The sequence below is a fragment of the Cebidichthys violaceus genome, unplaced genomic scaffold, assembly GCF_023349555.1.
Source record: "Cebidichthys violaceus isolate CVI_PGR_0920_01 unplaced genomic scaffold, fCebVio1.0.p SCAF_6, whole genome shotgun sequence".
Taxonomy (NCBI): domain Eukaryota; kingdom Metazoa; phylum Chordata; class Actinopteri; order Perciformes; family Stichaeidae; genus Cebidichthys; species Cebidichthys violaceus.
Genome location: NW_027176816.1, coordinates 55,607 through 75,311, shown reverse-complemented (window position 1 = coordinate 75,311; position 19,705 = coordinate 55,607). Strand labels below are relative to the sequence as shown.

The window sequence follows — 19,705 nt, the reverse complement described above, 5'->3', positions numbered from 1 at the left end:
TTAGTGCTGCTGGCTGGATGATAAGGAGTCGTGGCTCATCTGTATCTGCTGACAAGCTGTTCAAAGGTCTGTGTTGAATGTTTCGGCGAGGAGTGGAATAAAAAGGACACGGCAAGAGCGACGCTTTAGACAAATTTAATATCAACATAAAATTGTCTAACACAATGTGAGAAACAAGAAACTGGAATTATAATCTCTTCCTTTTACCCGAGATAAAACTAGAAAGAACAGCGACCTACACCAAATATATAAAAATAAACGACCTTATAGTCATACAAGTGTTTTTTTTTTTTTTTTTATCAAAGACGTGAATGTATACAAACTTTGCAGTATTTCGTTTGGACACACATAACACACTCATAAAAACTACCACGGTTCGTCATACTCCATCCCATAACATTTGGCCATTTTAGTGTATTTCATAACTGTAATACATTACAGCCATATAAAAAAATTGCACATAAGAGCACAGAGAGTGGTTACAGTAGGGTTACAAAAAAAAAAAAAAAGATATATTTTAATATTTTATTTTACAAAGCATGATAGAGGAATGAGCCGTCGGTCATGTGTGCTACCGTGAGTTTACATATGTAAATGATGGCGATGTTAAAAAAGAAGTTATATTTCACTACAATCCAAACAATAATCATTCCACATTCATCACTTCTCACGGGACTCACACACACACTCACAGTTCTTATAATGTAACATCTCAAAAAGTAAAACAAAGAAATGTAAATACGGTTAAGTTAAAGTTAGTGACCTTTCTGAGGTTTATTGTGCTTTCTTTTGCTAAGTAGTAAGTCTGAACGTGTGTGTGTTTGGATTTAACTCTACATCACAGCATGAAACTGATAAACAGCTTGAATACCAGAGTAATGAGGGGGCCATTAGTTCTTCTTGTGCGCCATAATTTAGAAAATAACAATGCTGTGTTTTGTCGTTAGGGGTTAGGAGATGGCACAGTTTTTATCTTTGTCCTTTGCGCCGAGGCTGTGAGCTCTCCTCCTCCTTATGCTGCCTCTCAGCCCCCAGTCTCTCTGCACCTCCCTCTCCTCGTCCCCCTCTCTGTCTTTGCCCTCCTCGGATTGCAGCTTTCGGAGCTGTGGGGGCAGAGGTATGGGCTTTCCCAGGAAGAAGCCCTCTTCCTCCGAGTCTGATGATGAAGAGCACGTAGAGCAAGAGTCTTCATGTTTGCACGGGCCCTGCTGGAGGGTCAGCGAGGAGGCGACGGCGGCGCCCCGCTTGTCCCTCTCTTTCTCGCCTCTCCAGTCCAGCGTGTCCAGCCGAGGCCTTTCGGGCCGCGAGTGTCTGGAACGCCTCTCTGCTCCCGGGTGGAGAGCCGGGTCAGAGGGGACGCGGCAACGGCTCCACCCTCGCCGCAGACTCCGCTGGTGGTAAGAGGATCCATCTGGGGGGGGGGAATACAAATGATGAGAAATCAACTTGGTTTCCCAGATTCTACGTCAGTGAATAGTCATCTCTTCTTACCCAGAAGATCCATCTGCGGTGGGATGCCCTTCTGTAGATGCAACCTGCTTCCGAAACCTCCCTCCGCCTCCTCTTCCTCCTGCTGGTTCTCCTCATCCTCCTGCAGCCCTGGCTCCTTCTCATCCTCGTCCTCATGGACAGAGTAGCTGCTGCTGATCGGTTCTCTGAAGCTGACCCGAGCTGTGGCGCTGCGGGACAGCGGGGCCGGAGAATCAGACGGTCGGTCCACCAGGTGGGGGAGCGTTGGTGGGGGTGAGTCCAGGGGCGTCAAGTCGCGAGACTTGAGGGGCAGAGGAGGCGGGAGGATGGACGGGAGGGGAGGCGAGTCGGGTGAGATGAGGTGTGAGTTTTTCTGCGGAGGAAACACTGCAGAGAGGAAACCAGGGGGAGCAGAGTTAACACAGAGTGAGATGAGATTATATAATCACAGAACAATGATACTGTGTTGTTTGTACTAAGCTTCGGGGATTTCTGCTACCTTGCATTACTTGATTTGTCCTTTCCACCCAGTTCCTACAGTCTTTAGTCGAGGTTCCCCTTGAATTAAGGCCAGTTAGTCCAGTATTTCCATTTAGCTCTCCCTTGAACTGAAGATCTCCGACAGAACGTTTGTTAGCAGAGTCCCCCGGCAGCAAACTGTAATGTGGAAGGTCGCTGGGCCAAGACGGACCCAAGCCGTTTCCTAGATGGATGTGGGGAAGAGGTGAGTAGGAGCTTTTTGGATGAGGATGGCCACTGGGTGAAGGAAGTCCGTTTTGAACCGGAGCAGAGCAGTGGACACCTGAGGGAAGCAGAGCAGGTCAACGTGTGAGAACAGTCTCTGCAGGATGCTTACAGGGTCATTTCATGGCAGCGCGACCAACACCACATCAGAGCGTGACACCAGCGTAGCATCATCACCTCTGTTTTCCACTGCAGTGTGCATGCAGTCTTTCGCAGGAGCTACAGGAGGGTTGGTGCCCTCTAGTGGCTGCAGCGGGGAGCCGCACTGCGGCTGCCGGTGTTTCTCTGCCGCCTCGCCGCGTCGGTGCTGAGGCGGTTTGCTCTGCAGCGCCGAGTCGCAGGAGTCGGAGTTATTGGGGTCCTCGCCCAGCGAGCAGGGCCTGGAGCAGAAGATGAGGCCCGCTCGAGGGAGGAAGGGGCGCCCCAGCAGAGGCAGCTGGCAGCGGGCGCAGCAGAAACACGACTCCACGGCGTGCCAGTGCTGACCCTCGTATGTCATCTGACCCTGATCGATACCTGAGAGGAAATAATTTCATGATTACACGAGTCTAAAGACAGATTTAACTCCTTTTGCGGGAAGTCAGATAATGAATGAATGACAATATAGTAAAACACGGTCGGAATATGTCTTCAAAAGAGTATTTATGATTGTCGACGAATACCGTACTTTCAAAAAAATACTCGAAAATGTCCTTATATCTGCTTACAACTACATAATAGTGTCTTTCAGCTGTATAGAAACCCCCAGTGAATGAGTTTCTTTCGATGTAATTCAGTACCTATGTGTTCTCCGCAGGTATCGCAGTACTCCGCGTACAGGGACTCGTAGCAGGAGCAGCAGTACGGTCGGCTCTCTCTCATGATGTATCGCTGACCGCCCAGCGCAGCCTCGCACTCAAAACAGCAGAAGTGCTTCATGTGCCAGTATCTTCCCTCTGCCTCCGTACATTCATCCGCCAGAATGATCTAGGATTGAGACGCCACAGAGGGAGACGGAGAGGTCACTTCACGGGTACAGAAGTAAACAAATCGGTTGTAAAGATGAGTGCTGAGGATTTGGGTTATGGAGTGTATCGCCCCGTCGCAGGCTTAGTCATCCTCTGGGTCTAAAGAACTCTTGTAGGTCAGTCGTGGCAGATCCATTAGCCGACTACGTCAACTAATCTCTTAAGTCACATTGAGAAGTCATTTAAAACAAGCAGAGACCACCAGAAACATCTGCAAAATACCCCTTTCACTCTGCACTGATCAGGGACATGATGAAATACAGCTACAGTACAATACCAGACAGGGCCTGATGATTCCTTTGGGGATACTTTAAAGGATCTTTCTGCACAGGTTTGAATAAAAAAAAAAAAAAATCCGTCTCTTATACAACTCACTCACAATGGCTCTTTTGTTATTTTTAAGATACCTTTAAAAGACTATGCCTCCAGTGGACAATGAAGCTAAGCATCAGTACTCGTGGACCAGCTAGATACTCAGTTTCTTGCTTTCTGACTCCCCCGACACTTTACTCTTTAGAGACCTGCTGCAAAACCCCGTTGTTGATGAGACAGGTTGGGGTTTCTCCGTGAGACAGTCACCTCATCGCAGGCCTGGCAGCGCGGCTTCAGCCTCTCGGCGTGGTGCCGGCCGCAGTAGATCTGTCCTTCCTGGAAGAAGTAGATGAGATCGACCAGCAGCTCGCTGCAGGTGGCGCACTGGAAACACTGAGGGTGCCAGCAGCTGCTCTTTGCTGCCCGACTGGCAAACACCGCTATGTCTCCACCGCAGATCTGCCTCTCGCACTGGGAAAAAAAGACAGATTTGGGTGGGATGGGGGGGGGGGGTTAGATGGAATATCCCAAAAAAAAAAAAATGCGAATGTAGCAGGATGCACAGCGACTCGCTTATGCAGCCCTGTAATCATTAAATCCCAGTGTGCTGTGGCCCCTGAGCTATGCCTGCACCTACTTGCACCTGAGCTTTCTCCAGTCCTATAATAAAGAGATTCTTCTTCAGCACGGCTCCGATGGGTTTTAATAAGCGTTCCCTTGCATGCATTAAAAAGGGAAAAGCGTCCTTCTATAACTTTAAAGGGAATATTCTGCATATTCAAGCAGAGTTTGCAGCTGCAGAGAGAGAGAGAGAGAGAGAGAGAGAGAGAGAGAGAGAGAGAGAGAGAGAGAGAGAGAGAGAGAGAGAGAGAGAGAGAGTGACATCAACACTGACTGGACATTCACAGAGAAGATGCAGAACCTTCCCTCTGAAGTGATATCAGGACCGTGTTGTTTTTGAGCTCCGTATTGGCCCGTCTCATGAGGGAATCTGTTACGTTTCTAGACATAAAATAGAAATGTCGCTCTACCTGTTGGCAGATGGCTCCCGTCATAGTTACTGGGAAGAGTCTGACGACGCCTCGGCCCAAGTTTTCTCTTTTCCTCTGCTGACTGAACAAACGCAACTCCTTCTTCTCCTCGTCGTCCAGAGTGTTACAGTACTGGGACTACAGGAAACACAGACATTCTTGTTGACATATTGTGCAAAATGATCTCAGAACAACGTTTACTTCTGAGGTTCAGTGAGATGAATTAAGTCCGCCTGTTACAGCATTTTTATTTTCATTTATTTATTGTATAAAGAATTGTAGCGACTGGATTTTAAGTGAAACACAGAGGCTAGTTTTGAATTTTAATGTGTAATGCTAAATGATTCTGACCAAATGGAGCCTTTAACAGAATGGTATTTACCAGTTTCTGTTGTAACTGGGGGAACAGAAAGGCCAAACTGACCCGGGTGTCTAATAAACACATCGAGGTTTACAGCTTTCAAAGTGCTTTAAATAAATGCTAATAACCAATTTCTTCAATAAATCACCATAAACCAATGCAAATAATGTTTAAAAGGTAAAAGACGGTACATGATAGTAGTATTATAATACACAATATCACCGTAATCCCATTTTTTAAAAAACTTTTTCCATTAAAAAGAAAAAAATTAATGTTTGGAAATATAAAGAATAACCTTAGAATAACCTTTTAATGAACAGCATTGATGTGGACGTTAAATAGAAAGCTCAGAATCAATACTGACAATAATCTATTATTGTATTGTGGTTCAGCAAACTTGCTGGACTAAGCAGGAGACTGAAACACCCAACGGGGCGGCGCTGTTACCTCACTGTCGTGGGCTGGAAGCTGGTGCAGCAGTTGTTTGATCCGGTATCTCTCCCCTAAACTGTTCACATAAGGCACCCTGTCCTCTGGCAAGCAGCTGAAATACTGGTATACCTGTATGAGGAGACAAGTGTGTTCACATACAGAGCATAAATAACAGAGCACAGAGAGCCCTTTATTCAGTCAGAGAGCAATTCATTCAATTGCATTCATGAAACAGTTATCTAATTGTTTGTGTATGCATGAACATGTCCAAGTGGAAGCGTGCATCACGCTCACTGAGTAGTGTGTGGTTTTTTTTACCTGTTCGGGCTTGAGCCCAGGCGGGACCCACGCGTACTCCTCGGAGGCGCAGCCCGAGTCATCGTCGGAGATGGAGTGTCTCTGGAAGTCTGAAACCAGCTTCGTCATCATCTTTTCCAGCTGGCCCGGCACCGAGCGCACGGCATGCTCCTCTCGAACGCACTTGCAGTGAACGCAGATCTTCCTGTGGAGAAAAGACGGCTTTGAGCTTCGTCCCCGGGGACATTTTTTTTTTTTTTTTTTTTTTTTGCTACTGATTTACAACACAAGCCAAAGCTGATCGAACGTCAAAAGGAGCTGGGTTCTCCTGGTGCTTCAGGTGCTAAGGTGCAAACGTGAACCCGACTTCAGATTTACACCAGAAAGAACAACAAGAAAATGTTTAAAGAATTTGGTTTATTTCTGAACCCACAATTAAGCCGGATGAATACAACCTGACTGTCATTAACATCAGGTAGTTAGGCTGAAACAAACCCAAACAGCAGGGCTCTGAAAGCAATAACTCTTAAATAATAACTTTCATATGGGCACTCCCACTTTGCAACCATATTATTTATTAACACACTTTGCGTCGGAGACATTAGGTCGCAAACCAGCCCACGCACATTCTTGCGGTTGACTCAAAGAGACTCTCTGCAGCCAAAAATGAGTAATACAATAGTTGTTGTCATACCGATACATAAAAAACGCCATCTCCAGACTCAACCCGTCACAGGGACTAGACCCTGAACAGTGTATGGATAGTGTGTAGTGCTGATGCATTTACACATTTGGAGTAAACTCAATCTCCTCTCATGTTATTGAGGAGCTCACATCCCAAACACGCTACTACCAAACAAGCAGGAAATGAGGTCGCTGACATAAGCCTGGCCGTCAATCCCGCGCGGCAGTTGAGGGAGGGAGGGAGGGAGGGAGGGAGGTGAAGATGGGAGCAATAATCTCCCTCGGCCTCATGTTACACCCCCGCCGAGTTCCTCTCTCCGACTCCTCACTACCGTCGGCGTGGAGGTGGGTGTGCCCCGTCTGTGGGACCGGTGGAGTCAGAGCAAAGCGCCCCCGGGGGGGGGGGGGGTTGTCCGCGAGGTGCGGGTGTCGCTGTGTGCGGCGACGCGGCCGCATGGACTGCATGTGTGTACGTCCCGTGTTGTGATTGCATAACGGGGCTACCAGCTGGCACTTGTGGCTCAAGTTCACAAGACACAAAGCTGCTTTATTCCAGCACCCAACCCCCCACTCAACCAAAAAAAAAAAAGCTCAACACACACACACACACACACACACACACACACACACACACACACACACACACACACACACAACTGCCTCGCAAACTCCTCTTCTGATCAATCGTCTCATGAAGTAAAAAAGGCGGGTTTTTTTTTAAGAATGTCATCAACGGCAGGTAATCGCGTGAACGCGCCCACCACTCTCTCTTCATTCAAGCACGAGGTCACTGAGAAGGAGCTGACGAAACTAAAAAATACAAACGCTACTATAGGAGCCCAGCCATGCTGGGGTTGGCACCTTATACGACCATAATCACGAAGCAGGTAGAACCAGTACAAGTAATAGTAAACACGGCGAGTCAGCTTACGCTAAGCCAAGCTGGCAGGAATCTGACCCCAGCTGTATTCCACTGTGTGTGTGTGTGTGTGTGTGTGTGTGTGTGTGTGTGTGTGTGTGTGTGTGAGCAGAAGGGGAGAAGCGGGGAGCTGCGACGCACATGCCTCTGTAAAGTGGGTAGGAGGACACAGCCGGACCCTGGCACGATGGGACAGATGGCAGATGCACCACGTCCCACCCTGCCTCACCGCCCCCCCCCCCCCCCCCCTCACCACCACCACCACATGATGAAAGGATAGAGTCACCAGTTAGTCCAATTTGAATGAATTTTGGGGTGAAAGTAGGCAGAGTTTGTACACACAGCAAAACATATAAATATACTACTACTACTACTACATGCATGAGCACATCAGCACCACTTTAGAGTACAGACTATATAGCTACGAGCAAAGCTTTTCTAAAACAAACTCATTTTAATTCGCCTTTTTCTGAGCAAGCGGTTTCAGTAAACTTAAAAGCAGCAAAAGTTCAACACTGCAATACGACCAAGCCCTGGTGTGTGTGAGTTCTGTCCTGTTGAATTATTTCACTCTGATGGAATAGAGCTGCTTTGCCCCCCCCGCCCCTCTGGCTACCCAACCACATTTACACAAAAACTTCATACATCAATGCTTTGATCGATGCACAGAGCAAGAAAAGCTCGCTAGTTGTACAATGTAGTAACATTTAGTTCCCCGAATGTCTTTGTAGGAGAACGCTCATGAGAGTCAGTGTCAGGGTCTAAATAAAAAGTTCACAGAACAAAAAGTAATCACTTAAATAATACTGTATTCCTTTAGAACTTCTGTGTTTTCTCAAACTGTTGCTGCCCGGACCAAGAAAACACAACAAGGTAGCAGTGTGTTAGGAAGCAGGAGACACAGAGGACGCCCGCTTTGGACGTTAATCGACAATCTGCTCTCTACATTTTGAATTGCTGCACCATCACTGCTGGTCCAGCTGGTGCTGTAATTGTTGTTCATTTTTAATGAGGGATAATCCACTAAACTCAATAATTATGAAATAAACTAAAGGACCCTAGGTAATGAAGCAGGGTGGTAGAGGACGCGGAAGAGAGGACGGCGTCTCTCGGTGTCTGTCATGCCGGTGGACAAGTAAAGTAAGGACACTGAAAGTGAATATTGACACTTTGTGGAGCAGAAATAAACTCGTTTGAACTTTGTGGGAATCCAGCAGCTGTAATTAGCTTTGGCTGAAGGGATTTGAAATCATTTTAATTTGTTGAACACAGAGATTAAGGCTCGTTAAATCCTTCCCCCGGATCCCAAAACGACACCGAGTTCGTCCAGCAATATATCGGCCTGCACAACGTGTGCCACGGATTTTAAGAATAAAACGACACCTCCATGAAGACACCAGATAATCCTCCTGATAAGATGCGTGCGGAGGATTTGAGTAACACATGAAGTCATGTGCTGCACATTAAATCCACACAGATGTGTGTACAAAACAACATATCATCTGAACGAATCTAAATACACACACACACACACACACACACACACACACACACACACACAACCTTCAGTCTGCACATCTCCTGTTTGAGTTTCTAGTCGCTCTAATCCTGTCAGACAGTCAAATATGGTTTCTTCATTACCTGCTGTAATCATGACAAATTAGTCCCGGTTGGCCTTTTGACGGCGTCCCATCCAGACTGGAGCTCTGTGAAGGTTTGCATTCAATAGGCAGCCACCACCACCAGCACCACCAGCACCACCAGCAGCACCGTCAGCACCGTCAGCCTGTCTGTCTGTCAGTATAGGAGAGGCCGTTCTATGGCAGCTCCCCTCCATGTGGTAATCCCTCTGTCTGCTCGGCTCTTTTCAACGTGTCCGCCACCCCCGACTCCCACCCTCCTCCGCGCTGACAGCGGGCTCAAACAAAAGGCACCGAACACGACACACACACACACACACACACACACACACACACACACACACACACGCGCGCACGCTCATGTGATTCAAGTGATAAGCTCAAGTACACGCAAACTCACTTTTGAAGATATGAAAAGTCAAAAGTCCACGGCAGAACGGCGTAGAGTGAACTCACTGTGTCTTCTCTCCTCGGACCAGACTGCTGTGACTGATTCATAACAGATGGACGGTTGTTTGTTGCCTCGATGCAGTTATTAATCATAGAAATGAAAGTGGAGCAGATTTTTTTTTCTTTTTTGAGCCTATGAGCAATGCTTTGCGCCGTGGCGGCGTTCGTCATCTCATGCGATCAAGATGGGCACGCACGACAACAAAGTGTCTCTGGCGCAACATCAAGCGGACGGCATGACTTTCAGTCTTAGCGAAGTCACGACACACCGGCTCATCTGACTTTGGTCATTCGCTAAGGATGGAGGGACCAGTGAGGACACGTCTGCTAGAGGACAGCCAGAACACGTCACTCTCCATGTACTCCTTCTTCTGTTTTGATTTTTTTTTCATTGTTGCTTTGGGCCCAAAACACGTTAAAAGTAACAATTTAACAAACTCCACTACCAGAGTCAGCAGTGCTGTTTAGTGGTGACAGCTACAACCTAGCGCTGCGACAGATCAGTCAATTAATTTATGAGTCAATTAATTCAAAATTGAACAAAGCAAAAATGCGAAAACATTCTCTAGTTTTCTGTTTTTCCTTTGTCTTGTGTGATTATGAGCTGAATATCTTTTTATTTTGGACTGCTGGTCAGATGAAATAGCTCATAATGAATCTTAAATATGATCGTTAGTTAACTCACAGCCTTAAAATGATGCATTTCTTTAGATAACTAACTTTCAAACAGCTGATCTAGCCCCCTGCTTTGGGGCGTACAGATATGTTGTATGTCAGTATACAGTAATTAGAAGCAGCCGTGAGAGATAATCCACTGCTTCGCATGTGTGCTGCTGTAGTGATCTATAACTCACTGCAGGCCGTATGGTGAAGCCCTCCTTTAGATCTGACTTTAACAAGCAGATGGGCCTCGTCCTTTAACTCTCTGCCACTAATTAGCGACTGAGCAATTGCCGCATGGCCACCCAGACTAATGGCGATGGCTACTTTGAACACTTTTGAAGCGTGGCGGAGACCTGCGGGTCAAAAGTAACTCGATTCACTCGCCGCTGGGCATGCGGATGCACCATCTGCCCCCCCCCCCCCCCCCCCCCCCCCCCCCAACACCACCACCACCTCAGTTTAAGCTCTGTCTGAGAAAGGCTTGAAGATGGATCACTTCCCTCTCAGCGAGCATCAGCGGCTAAAGTCCGCGGTCACTCGGGGATGATCTCGTCCATCAGGGAAGGTGTGATTCTAAATTGGTTATTAAGGAAGATGCAATTAGCACGAGACTCTTGGGTCTTAAAAACTGACCCCCATAAATCTCCGTCATTTAATCACATGTTCCTCTCTCTCTCTCTCTCTCTCTCTCTCTCTCTCTCTCTCTCCTGGATCAGCTGATCGTCCGAACGAGACCGTCTCTCTTTGTCATCTCGCCCAAAGTCATTTCCGATCTGATCTGCAGCCAGAAGCAGAATTGAGAAAACTTCCACAACCCACAGCGCGATGGTAATACTACACAGAAACTGAAAAAAAAAACCCAGACCGATGCGTACAGCGGCAGGACTTCCACCAGAGAGTAGCCGGAGGTAGAGAGCGGCACACGTGTTTTAGATTACATCCCAACTTCCAAGCTTTTGTCTTGACCTGAATGGTGGGGAAACTGAAAAAGCTAAAAGATACAATTACAGTCTTTTGGTTACATGAAGTACGCATTCCTGCGCCTTTTTCTTTTTTTTTTTCTTCCTTTTTATTCTCTCCATCACCATTGTCAGCGCCCATCTGGGATTGTCTCATCTGGGGTCCTTTTTTTTTTTTTTTTTTTCTCTTTCTCTTTTCATTCATCTAGCTGTGTGTACAGCCGGAGAGTCTGGAGCCACTAAACACAACACATACTCGGAACAATCGAACTCAAGAGTCTGGATCACACAGCTTCCTTCCAAAGCAACTCTTTGCTTCTTTTTTACGATCATATAAGTAAGTACTAATGAAGAAGTTGTTCTTTGTATATGTTTTAACACTACAATGCAATGCATACAAATAGTCTCAACTGAAAAAAGGGAAAGCGAGAGAGAGGCAGAGGGGGGAGAACAGAGGGAGGTTATGAAGTGGTCCAGAGGGTTACTATCACAGCAGTGAGGCCTAATCTTATTAGCGCGATTGTCAGGATTAGAGTAACCAAGAGACCCAACCAGCTGGATGTTCTCCAACGGACTAAAGGAGAGAGAGAGAGAGAGAGAGAGAGAGAGAGAGAGAGAGAGAGAGAGAGAGAGAGAGAGAGAGAGGGGGAGAAGAAAAGGGGGCTCAAAGGAAACAGAATGAAATAAATTGAGGACCCTTTGACATTTAACAACCGCTGAACAAGAAGGTGTAAGAGGTGTGCAGGCGGACGTTTCAAGTGGCTAAATATGAAAAAGCAGGAATTGAAAGTCCTCTTTGCTGCAGAGACACAATATGGACATCCTACGAAAACATTCTGTCCATCTGCTGAGTAGATTACATTACAGTCATTTAGCAGACGCTTTTATCCAAAGCGACTTACAATCTACCTACACACCGTAGGCGCAGCTACGGGAGACATTTTTGGGGTTAAGTGTCTTGCTCAAGGACACATTGACATGAGACTAGCTGGAGCCGGGGATCGAACCGCCGACCCTCTGATTGAAAGTGCTCTCCACTTAGCCACTGTCACCGAGTAGATCTCGTGCCGCCGCTCAGTCGATGCGCACCAAAGCAAATGAACTGCAGCGTCGAACAAACAACAAACACACAAGGAACAGGTCTTAAGTTTAAATCGCTGGAGCTCAGGGATCCTGCGCATGTTGCACGGTGGACTGCCGGTAATCCCGCTGCTCTGTAGAGCTTCTGTTTTCCCCTCCATGAATATGAAGTCAACTCTCAAACTAAATGCGGCTGCTTCCGGTGCATATTGCCAGGGCTTAATGGCACTCATGACTCCGCGGCGCTGATTCCTTGCGGCCACGGGGTCAGCGCGACCGATCGGCTCTGTGAATGTAGCATGCGGTGATCTGACTGGGTCATGTTTGTTGTCTTTTAATGTACATCTGCACTCAGTGTGTACACAGATCACAGATAAGCTGATTTCCGTAGGAAGCAATGTTGATGCTCCCTCCTAAGACATGTGCAAACACACAGGCAAACACACACATGTGACACACATGTGACACACATATGCACGCACACACACACACACACACACACACACAGTTTGACTCCTGACCGTCGGTTCTTATACAGCTACCCGTTATTCTTTAATGCACCCACAATTCAGAACATGTAAGTGTCTTTAACAGACACATTTTGTCCTTTAAGACAGTCAGCCAATGAGATCAAATGTCTCTGTTTGCTGCATGTTATCAGAATATATATATGTATATATGTATCTCTATATAATAGCTGTAATAATATAAAAACTGTTAAAAGCATACTTTTTAAACGAGTTAGCAATTAAAATTCTTCAGATTCTGTGCATAAAACAACGTTTAAAGTTGTATTATATCTTTGAAGTTTAACCGCCTGTGGGAAAAAAAAATAATATTTTTGATCCCTTGTAAGTAGCTTATTATTATAAGAAGTTGCACAATATCCCAAAAGCAACAGCAGAGAGTGCAAACCCTACGAAGGTGATTACACAGAATGAGAAAAACATTTCCTGGCCGGCTAACGGGCGGCTCAGCTGACGTTTGAGACGTTACCTCCAGCCGTGGACGCGGAAGCCGGGGCACTTGTCCCCGCAGCGCATACAGGGCTGTCCTCTGTCTGGGTCCTCTTCCTCCTGCTGAAAACAAAACACAGACTCAATCAGCGCACACACATCGTTTCCCTCCCCCCCCCTTCGTTGAAAAGAACCATTCGCACCTTTTGGGGGCTAAAAGGTTAAAACAATACACAGGTACATACGGGGTCCGCCACACACGGCCGCAGGAGCATCAGCATCATATTGAGCCGGTGAGCGTTTCCACTTAGTCAATCTGTCCAGCCTTTAGTTCAGCAGCGTTTGGGGTGGAGTATGGGCCGTCCATAGATCTCACATGCATAGCTTGATGACGTCAGCTTATGAAAATCCCACATCATCATGTCACCGTGTGTGTGTGTGTGTGTGTGTGTGTTTTGAACTGGAGATATAAACCACTGAAATGGCTCAACAGTCTGGTGATGTGTAACATCCGTTACATCCCAGAATATTTTTGAGGGATTTTACTCTGCTTGCTTTGTAACAGACGGGATAAACAGCATAAAGACGGCTGCGCGATCTCAAAAGTGTCTTTTCCCCAAAAATGCCGAGCAGCGCATCTGATTTAGCCGACAACTAAACCAACCACCTGATATCTCACTTGTGCTTCAATCCCGTGCAGCGTGTGTGTGTGTGTGTGTGTGCAGACACAAGCCTCTTTTTAGCGATGAGAGGAAGGAAGCAGACACAGGATGAGAGCTGCTCCCTTTCCCTCTCCATGTAGTCCCTTTGTCTACACTTTCTTTTTTCCCTGACTTCTCATATCTTCGGTTATAAAAGCTTATTGTTGACGGGGAAAATTTGTCAGCTATTAATTAGATATTTTTCTCCTTTTTGAAAGGATTCAAGTCAAGTTTTGAAAACAAGCTTTGTGGGAAAAACTTATTAAAGGAGACATATAACGCTAATGTTCAGGTCCATGCTTGTATTTGGGGTTTTGTAGGAGAACATGTTTCTATGCTTTAATGGTCAAAAAAACACATTATTTTTCTCAAACTGTCTCGTTGAATAAACTTGTATTCATCTTCTGTCTGAAACGCTCCGTTTTTAGCGGCTGTCTCTTTAAGGCCCCCTCGCTGAAAGAGACCAGACTGCTCGAATTGGTCATTCTCTAAACTGTGTGTGTGTGTGTGTGTGTGTGTGTGTGTGTGTGTGTGTGTGTGTGTGTTAGCTGCACTTCTACCGGTGACATCACAACGTTACAGAAGTTCTGACGGCTCGTTTAAACGGCAGTTTCTTTGTGCTTTTTTCCGTGGATTGAGTGTTTTCGTACTTTCATTGTAAATAAATAACACCTGAACCTGCTTTATAATAAAAAAAACAAGACATGGAAATCTCACGTTCTACGACCCCAACTATGACAACTACATTTACTCCTCTCAAACGCATGAACAAAATGCACATTAGGATGCAGAACACACACACACACACACACACACACACACACACACACATGCGCACAGACGCTGGCAGCAGAGTTTAACGAGCAAAGCAATAAAATGCAGATATGTGACACAGCGAGGTTACCTGTGAATACCTGCTCAGCTGTGTTTTCAACGTTCGTCTTTTCCAAACCACACACACCTTCAGCAGGACAGCGGCTCTAACCACTGAACCAGTATTCACATCAAGCCTGGTTTTTTTTTTTCTTCTCATGCACAGTTCTTTAGGAACAAAAGCAACGAACGCATGACTTTGATTGGAGCGACGCTGAGAGTTTGCTCAGCTTATCTCACCGATAGCTCCGGGTTGATGTATGGGTTGTAAGGCCTTCACTAATGCACTGGGAAACCATGAGCTGGGAGCAGTACGAAAGCTGGCCTTCTTGTACTTTTGAGCATAAAATCTAATTTCTCTGTTTGAGTACATGTTTCCAGGACTGAAATATTAGGCTATTTTGCAACGACGCCTGTATCCAGAACTCGTTAGTCAAGAAAAGTCCCACCTGACAGGAAACAATGATTTACACGCTGTCTTTTTTTTTTTTTAAATACCTCGCCGCGTTGTGCGTGCGCTGGCGTCTGCCTTATTAATCAACGCTTTGAATGTCGTTAGCAGAGCCAGGTACGACAAGGCGACGAGACGGGCCCGGTGGAGCGTGCGGATGATTTCTGGGTGACTGGACCTTTCCGTTGTTATTTCCTCATGGAGCTCCTGACACGGGGACTGAGCAGAAGCACATTACAAAGCGCCTGTACATTTAACACCGGTGCACAGAGAGTGAAAGTGAGTCAATTGTAGGCTGACCTGAAGCGATTACACTTTATATGTTCATGTTTTCATTGTCGTGTTCTGGACTTTCTGGTGCCGACGGGTGAATTCGGCTATGAGTTTGACGACGTCCGCCTCTGAGGTTAATCTTGTGATCAGAAGCAGAGACGTTCTCGTGATGAGACGGAGGTCGGCCAACATTAGATTGAACTCGTCGTAAACGACCGCGACTAATTCTAAAAGCGAGTGAGGTAAAAGCGATGAGGGGCTCAACATTGTCAGCGTAAACACTCACTCACTCAATTAAGGGGAGATTGTAATTAAGAGTTAAGCATCACTACAATCATGGCGTAATGAAAATGAAGGATTAGAAATTCTAAAAAAAAAAAAAAAGCCTTAAACTCACACAAACGCACCAAGACAACAAGCACCTGTGAATAATACTATACCTCTTAGTAGTGTATTAGTACAAATATGTCAATGAATGTTAAAAAATATATATATATATATATATAATGTAAAAAAAGTCTCTTGTACTATTTACTTACGACCTACTCAGAGCCATACTTATGTAAAAATAGCAAAAAGACAAATTCAAAATGTTACTTGATTAAAAATATAAAAGTATGAGCATTAAAGTATACTTAAAGTACCAAAAATATAAGTATTTATTGTGCAGAATGGCCCATTTGCAAATCACACACACACACACATATATATATATATATATATATATATATATATATGTATATATGTATATATATATATATATATATATATATGTATATATATATATATATATATATATATATATATATATATATAAAATTGGATTATAATTAGTGATGCATTAATGAGTAAGAGTAATGGTATTTTTAATCCTTAAAAATACCAAAAAATATGTGTATATTTTGCATTAATAATCTGACCCTGAAACGTTACCACTGGTAACTAAAACTGAGTAAATAAATGTAATGAGGTGGAAAAAGTGGCCTAGTAGAAGTTCAAGTATCGTAAAATGCAAATACTCCGATAACGTACATCAGAATTGTTCATGCGGTACTTTGGTAGATGAGCAGTATTTAGTCCCAGTATCTGCTAACAGACAACAAGAGAACATCCTAGAGGCACGACAATGAACACGAGTTTGACGAGGTCAAACCTCCATCCTCAAAGGTCCACTTTAAAGCCCAGGAGACACTCTCGTCTGGAAACATGTCCGAAGCTGCGTAAGAACCTGTCAACTCGGTCCTTAAATTAACACGACGTGTCGTCACAAAATCAAACCCATGTTGTGACATCGTAGGCGCTCCCAGCTGTTGTTTTGTCCTCGTTTAAAAAAAAAAAAGGTTAATTTCAATAAGCAGGAAGCTGTAATTTACTCCTTAAATGGCTGTTTTGATGGCACCAGAAAGAACAACCTTTCAGCCTTCACCAGTGACTTTTACATTTCCTTGAAGGTGTCCTTATCATGCCGACAAGTGTCCTGCATGTCAAGGCTACACAAGAGACTTTGTGTGTGTTTTCCGTTGAGTTTTTCTTTTCATGTTTGTGCTCCGACATTGAGGGTTGTCTATTGTGCTGCGAGTGGAGGGATGTGATGGGAGCGGCGGTAGGAAGTTTCTTCTAAACTGAGCGTGGGTAAAGTAAATAACACAATCGCACAAGTTCACATCGGCTCACGTGTTCACCCTCAGACCGGCGTCACACTTCTTCATATCAGCTCCTTTGTTTTCACTAAGCGGGTGTGAGGTTTGATCACACCGCCTTGGTTTGCTTGAGATCTTCTTTGCTACCAAGTAACCCGGGCAACCGGCCGGGGTAATGGACAAGAAAGAGACTCGGTCAAATGTACACGAGAGAACGGATGCGCCTAAATGATGTCGAGTTGTTGTTGAGTGGAGGGTATGGAGCTGTAATTGGAAGCTTCGCTCCTCTCTTCGATGTTGTGCTGAATGAAGGGGTTAAACATTGACAGTAGAGGTCAGAGGTCAGGGGCCTTTGCAGCCTCGACCACACCGGACGGGATCAAACAGACGGCCCTCTCACAGCCCTTCTTCTCGTTGCTGCTCCAAAAAAAAACAATGTTTAACAACTGGAAGTTCACAAGTGTCACTCTGCAGGTCAGACAGAAATGTGTATCTGTGACAGCGCATTGATAGCCTTTTTTTTTTTTTAGGAGGAAACTAATTACTAATGAAACTAACGATGGCTTCCATGACAGGATCCTGAAGCCAGAGCAGCTAAATGAGTTTTTAGTAATCATCACTTTTATTACGTACACCTGTGTTTTTGCTACCGTCTCCTGCTGCTAGATACGCAGTTAATGACGATCTAAAAAAGGTAGTTAGAGCTAAAATAAATTGGCAAACTGGTTATTGCAACGGCTAACTAGCACATCCCAGGTTAAGCGCACAGTGTCACGCTACAAAAGATACAAAACAATCAGAAAATAACTGCAGAGATAGAGTTTTGTCGTGCTGCAATTTGGTTGAAAGGTTGCCAAGAGGGACGCGAGAACAACACTGTTTCTTGAATCAGTCGTCTATTTTATCATTCATTGGGAAAACGAGCGTTTCCACATCTTGAGTCACATATTAATTTTGCATTCTCTACACCTTCAAATCTCTCCAACAATCATATAATGAGTATTTGAATCTGAGTAGGCTAGTGGCCGTCTAACAGCGCTGTATGTGCAGAACAGGTTGTTTGACAGACAATTGATTGTTCATATGGAACCCAACGTTGGCCTACAAACGGGATACAAAGTCTGTATGGACTTCATTGTAATGATTAATTACACAACATTATATTCCATTAACAGCGACGAAAATCCCGCTCTGATAATCTACGAATAATTAAAAACTTGTTTAAAAAGAAATACACGTATCTTATGAAAGTGTTGAAGATACACTTGTTGACATCTGTGTTGTAACATGACTCCAAACTCGCTTTCCAAGTGCCGATGTAATGGAGTGTCGGAGCATGAAATATTGATGTTATTCATTAATGCTCGACTGTATTCACTGTGTGAGTCCGGTGGGAACAGGGGCGCTAAATGTGTTTCAATAGTGTTAAAGGAATAAATTACAAGATCAAGTGGAGAAAAATAACGTCACACTTTTTTACGCACAATTTACTCAAGAACTGTATTTTAGTATAATGTAGTAATAGACACATTAATAAATCGATAATTATAATATAATAATATAAAATATTTTTTGGGGGGAAATGAGCCATTCTGCATAATGAACATTTTTAGGCATATTTTGATGTTAATACTTTTGTACTTTTATTAAATAAAATTTATAATGCAATACTTATACTAAATAGAGTATTTGTACGCTGTGGTATTGCTACTTTTACCCAAGTAAAATATCTGAATACTTCTTCCACCACTGTGAAATACTAACAAGCGTTTATACAAATATATAAACAGAGTTAGGCTAAAAATGTAGAAAAGGGTATTATGGTCTGGTTTGCTATTAGACTCGTGCATTAAAGTCTAAGATTGAAGTATTGTGGTAGTTATTCACAGTCACTGTCTGGATATAATCAAAGTGTGCTGCAGAGCCAGATGTTTTCACGACCACACAGATGTTCGTCTGGTCCCAAAACAAGCTTCATTCGGTTAGTAACCCGACCGTAGAGGCTGTTGTTTTTGGGCAACATTCCAGCTACAGCACGTAATCTAACAGGGCATCAATTGCTTGTTGTAATGAAAACCTGACAAAAGGTAATAAACATGTTCAGGTTACAGCAACCACATCACCAACCTGCTCAGGTAAAAAAAAAAAAAAAAAAGAAAAAAAAAAAAACTATCTATGACGTCGTCTGTCCTGACTGGGACCTGGAGGCGCCCGGAATGAGTCAAGAATCAAAGAATGTACTTTCTGCCACATAGTATGATAAAATAGAACAATGTAGTTTATTGTAAGTGTTGGGAAGAAGTGGGATATTCTCGTTATGACAAAAAAAAACAAGACGGTGTAGGCTACCGACACAAAAGCCAGGTGAAGGTGGACAAAGTTCCGCTCGGGCTGTTTTCAGTGCTGGACTTGAAGAGTTCATTTTAAGTCTTAACTAAATACAGCGAAGCAGAGAAAAGACTTTCAAATAAACCCAAAGTATATTTTATGTCAAAAGAAGATGCTAGAAAAAGTGTTTTACGAAAGTTGTGAAAGTCATTAAGAAATAAATAGGCAAAGAAAAGTAGTCCCTTACCGAGCGGTTCGATCGTCGCTTTTTAGATCCGCGCATGAACATGATGTCGGTTGGATTGTTAACAACACAATGATGTGATTCCAGATGGATAACCGGAGGTCTAAATATTTGTAGGCACACAGTCTGTGTTGAACAAACTACATGATGTCCCCCCTCAGACTGCCCCGGACTCCTCCTTCCGCCTTAG

The 19,705-nt window shown here is 44.5% G+C and overlaps 1 protein-coding gene across 2 annotated transcripts; it reads right to left on the bottom strand.

The window, feature by feature from the left end:
- Positions 1-119: 119 nt before the first annotated feature.
- On the bottom strand, positions 120-19,680 carry prickle3 (prickle homolog 3). Of its 2 annotated transcripts, XM_068733375.1 has the most exons (11): positions 19,519-19,680; positions 13,046-13,128; positions 5,676-5,859; positions 5,373-5,486; positions 4,565-4,702; positions 3,801-4,004; positions 2,994-3,180; positions 2,392-2,730; positions 1,970-2,272; positions 1,492-1,857; positions 120-1,411 (listed from the first exon to the last, which is right to left on the bottom strand). In XM_068733375.1, the coding sequence occupies exons 1-11, from the start codon at positions 19,558-19,560 to the stop codon at positions 951-953; spliced, it is 2,421 nt and encodes an 806-aa protein (XP_068589476.1). In that variant the 5' UTR covers positions 19,561-19,680; the 3' UTR covers positions 120-950. The 2 variants fall into 2 exon arrangements, with proteins under 2 accessions (XP_068589476.1, XP_068589477.1); XM_068733376.1 differs by lacking the exons at positions 13,046-13,128; positions 19,519-19,680 and adding an exon at positions 8,899-9,328.
- Between the last annotated feature and the right edge of the window lie 25 nt (positions 19,681-19,705).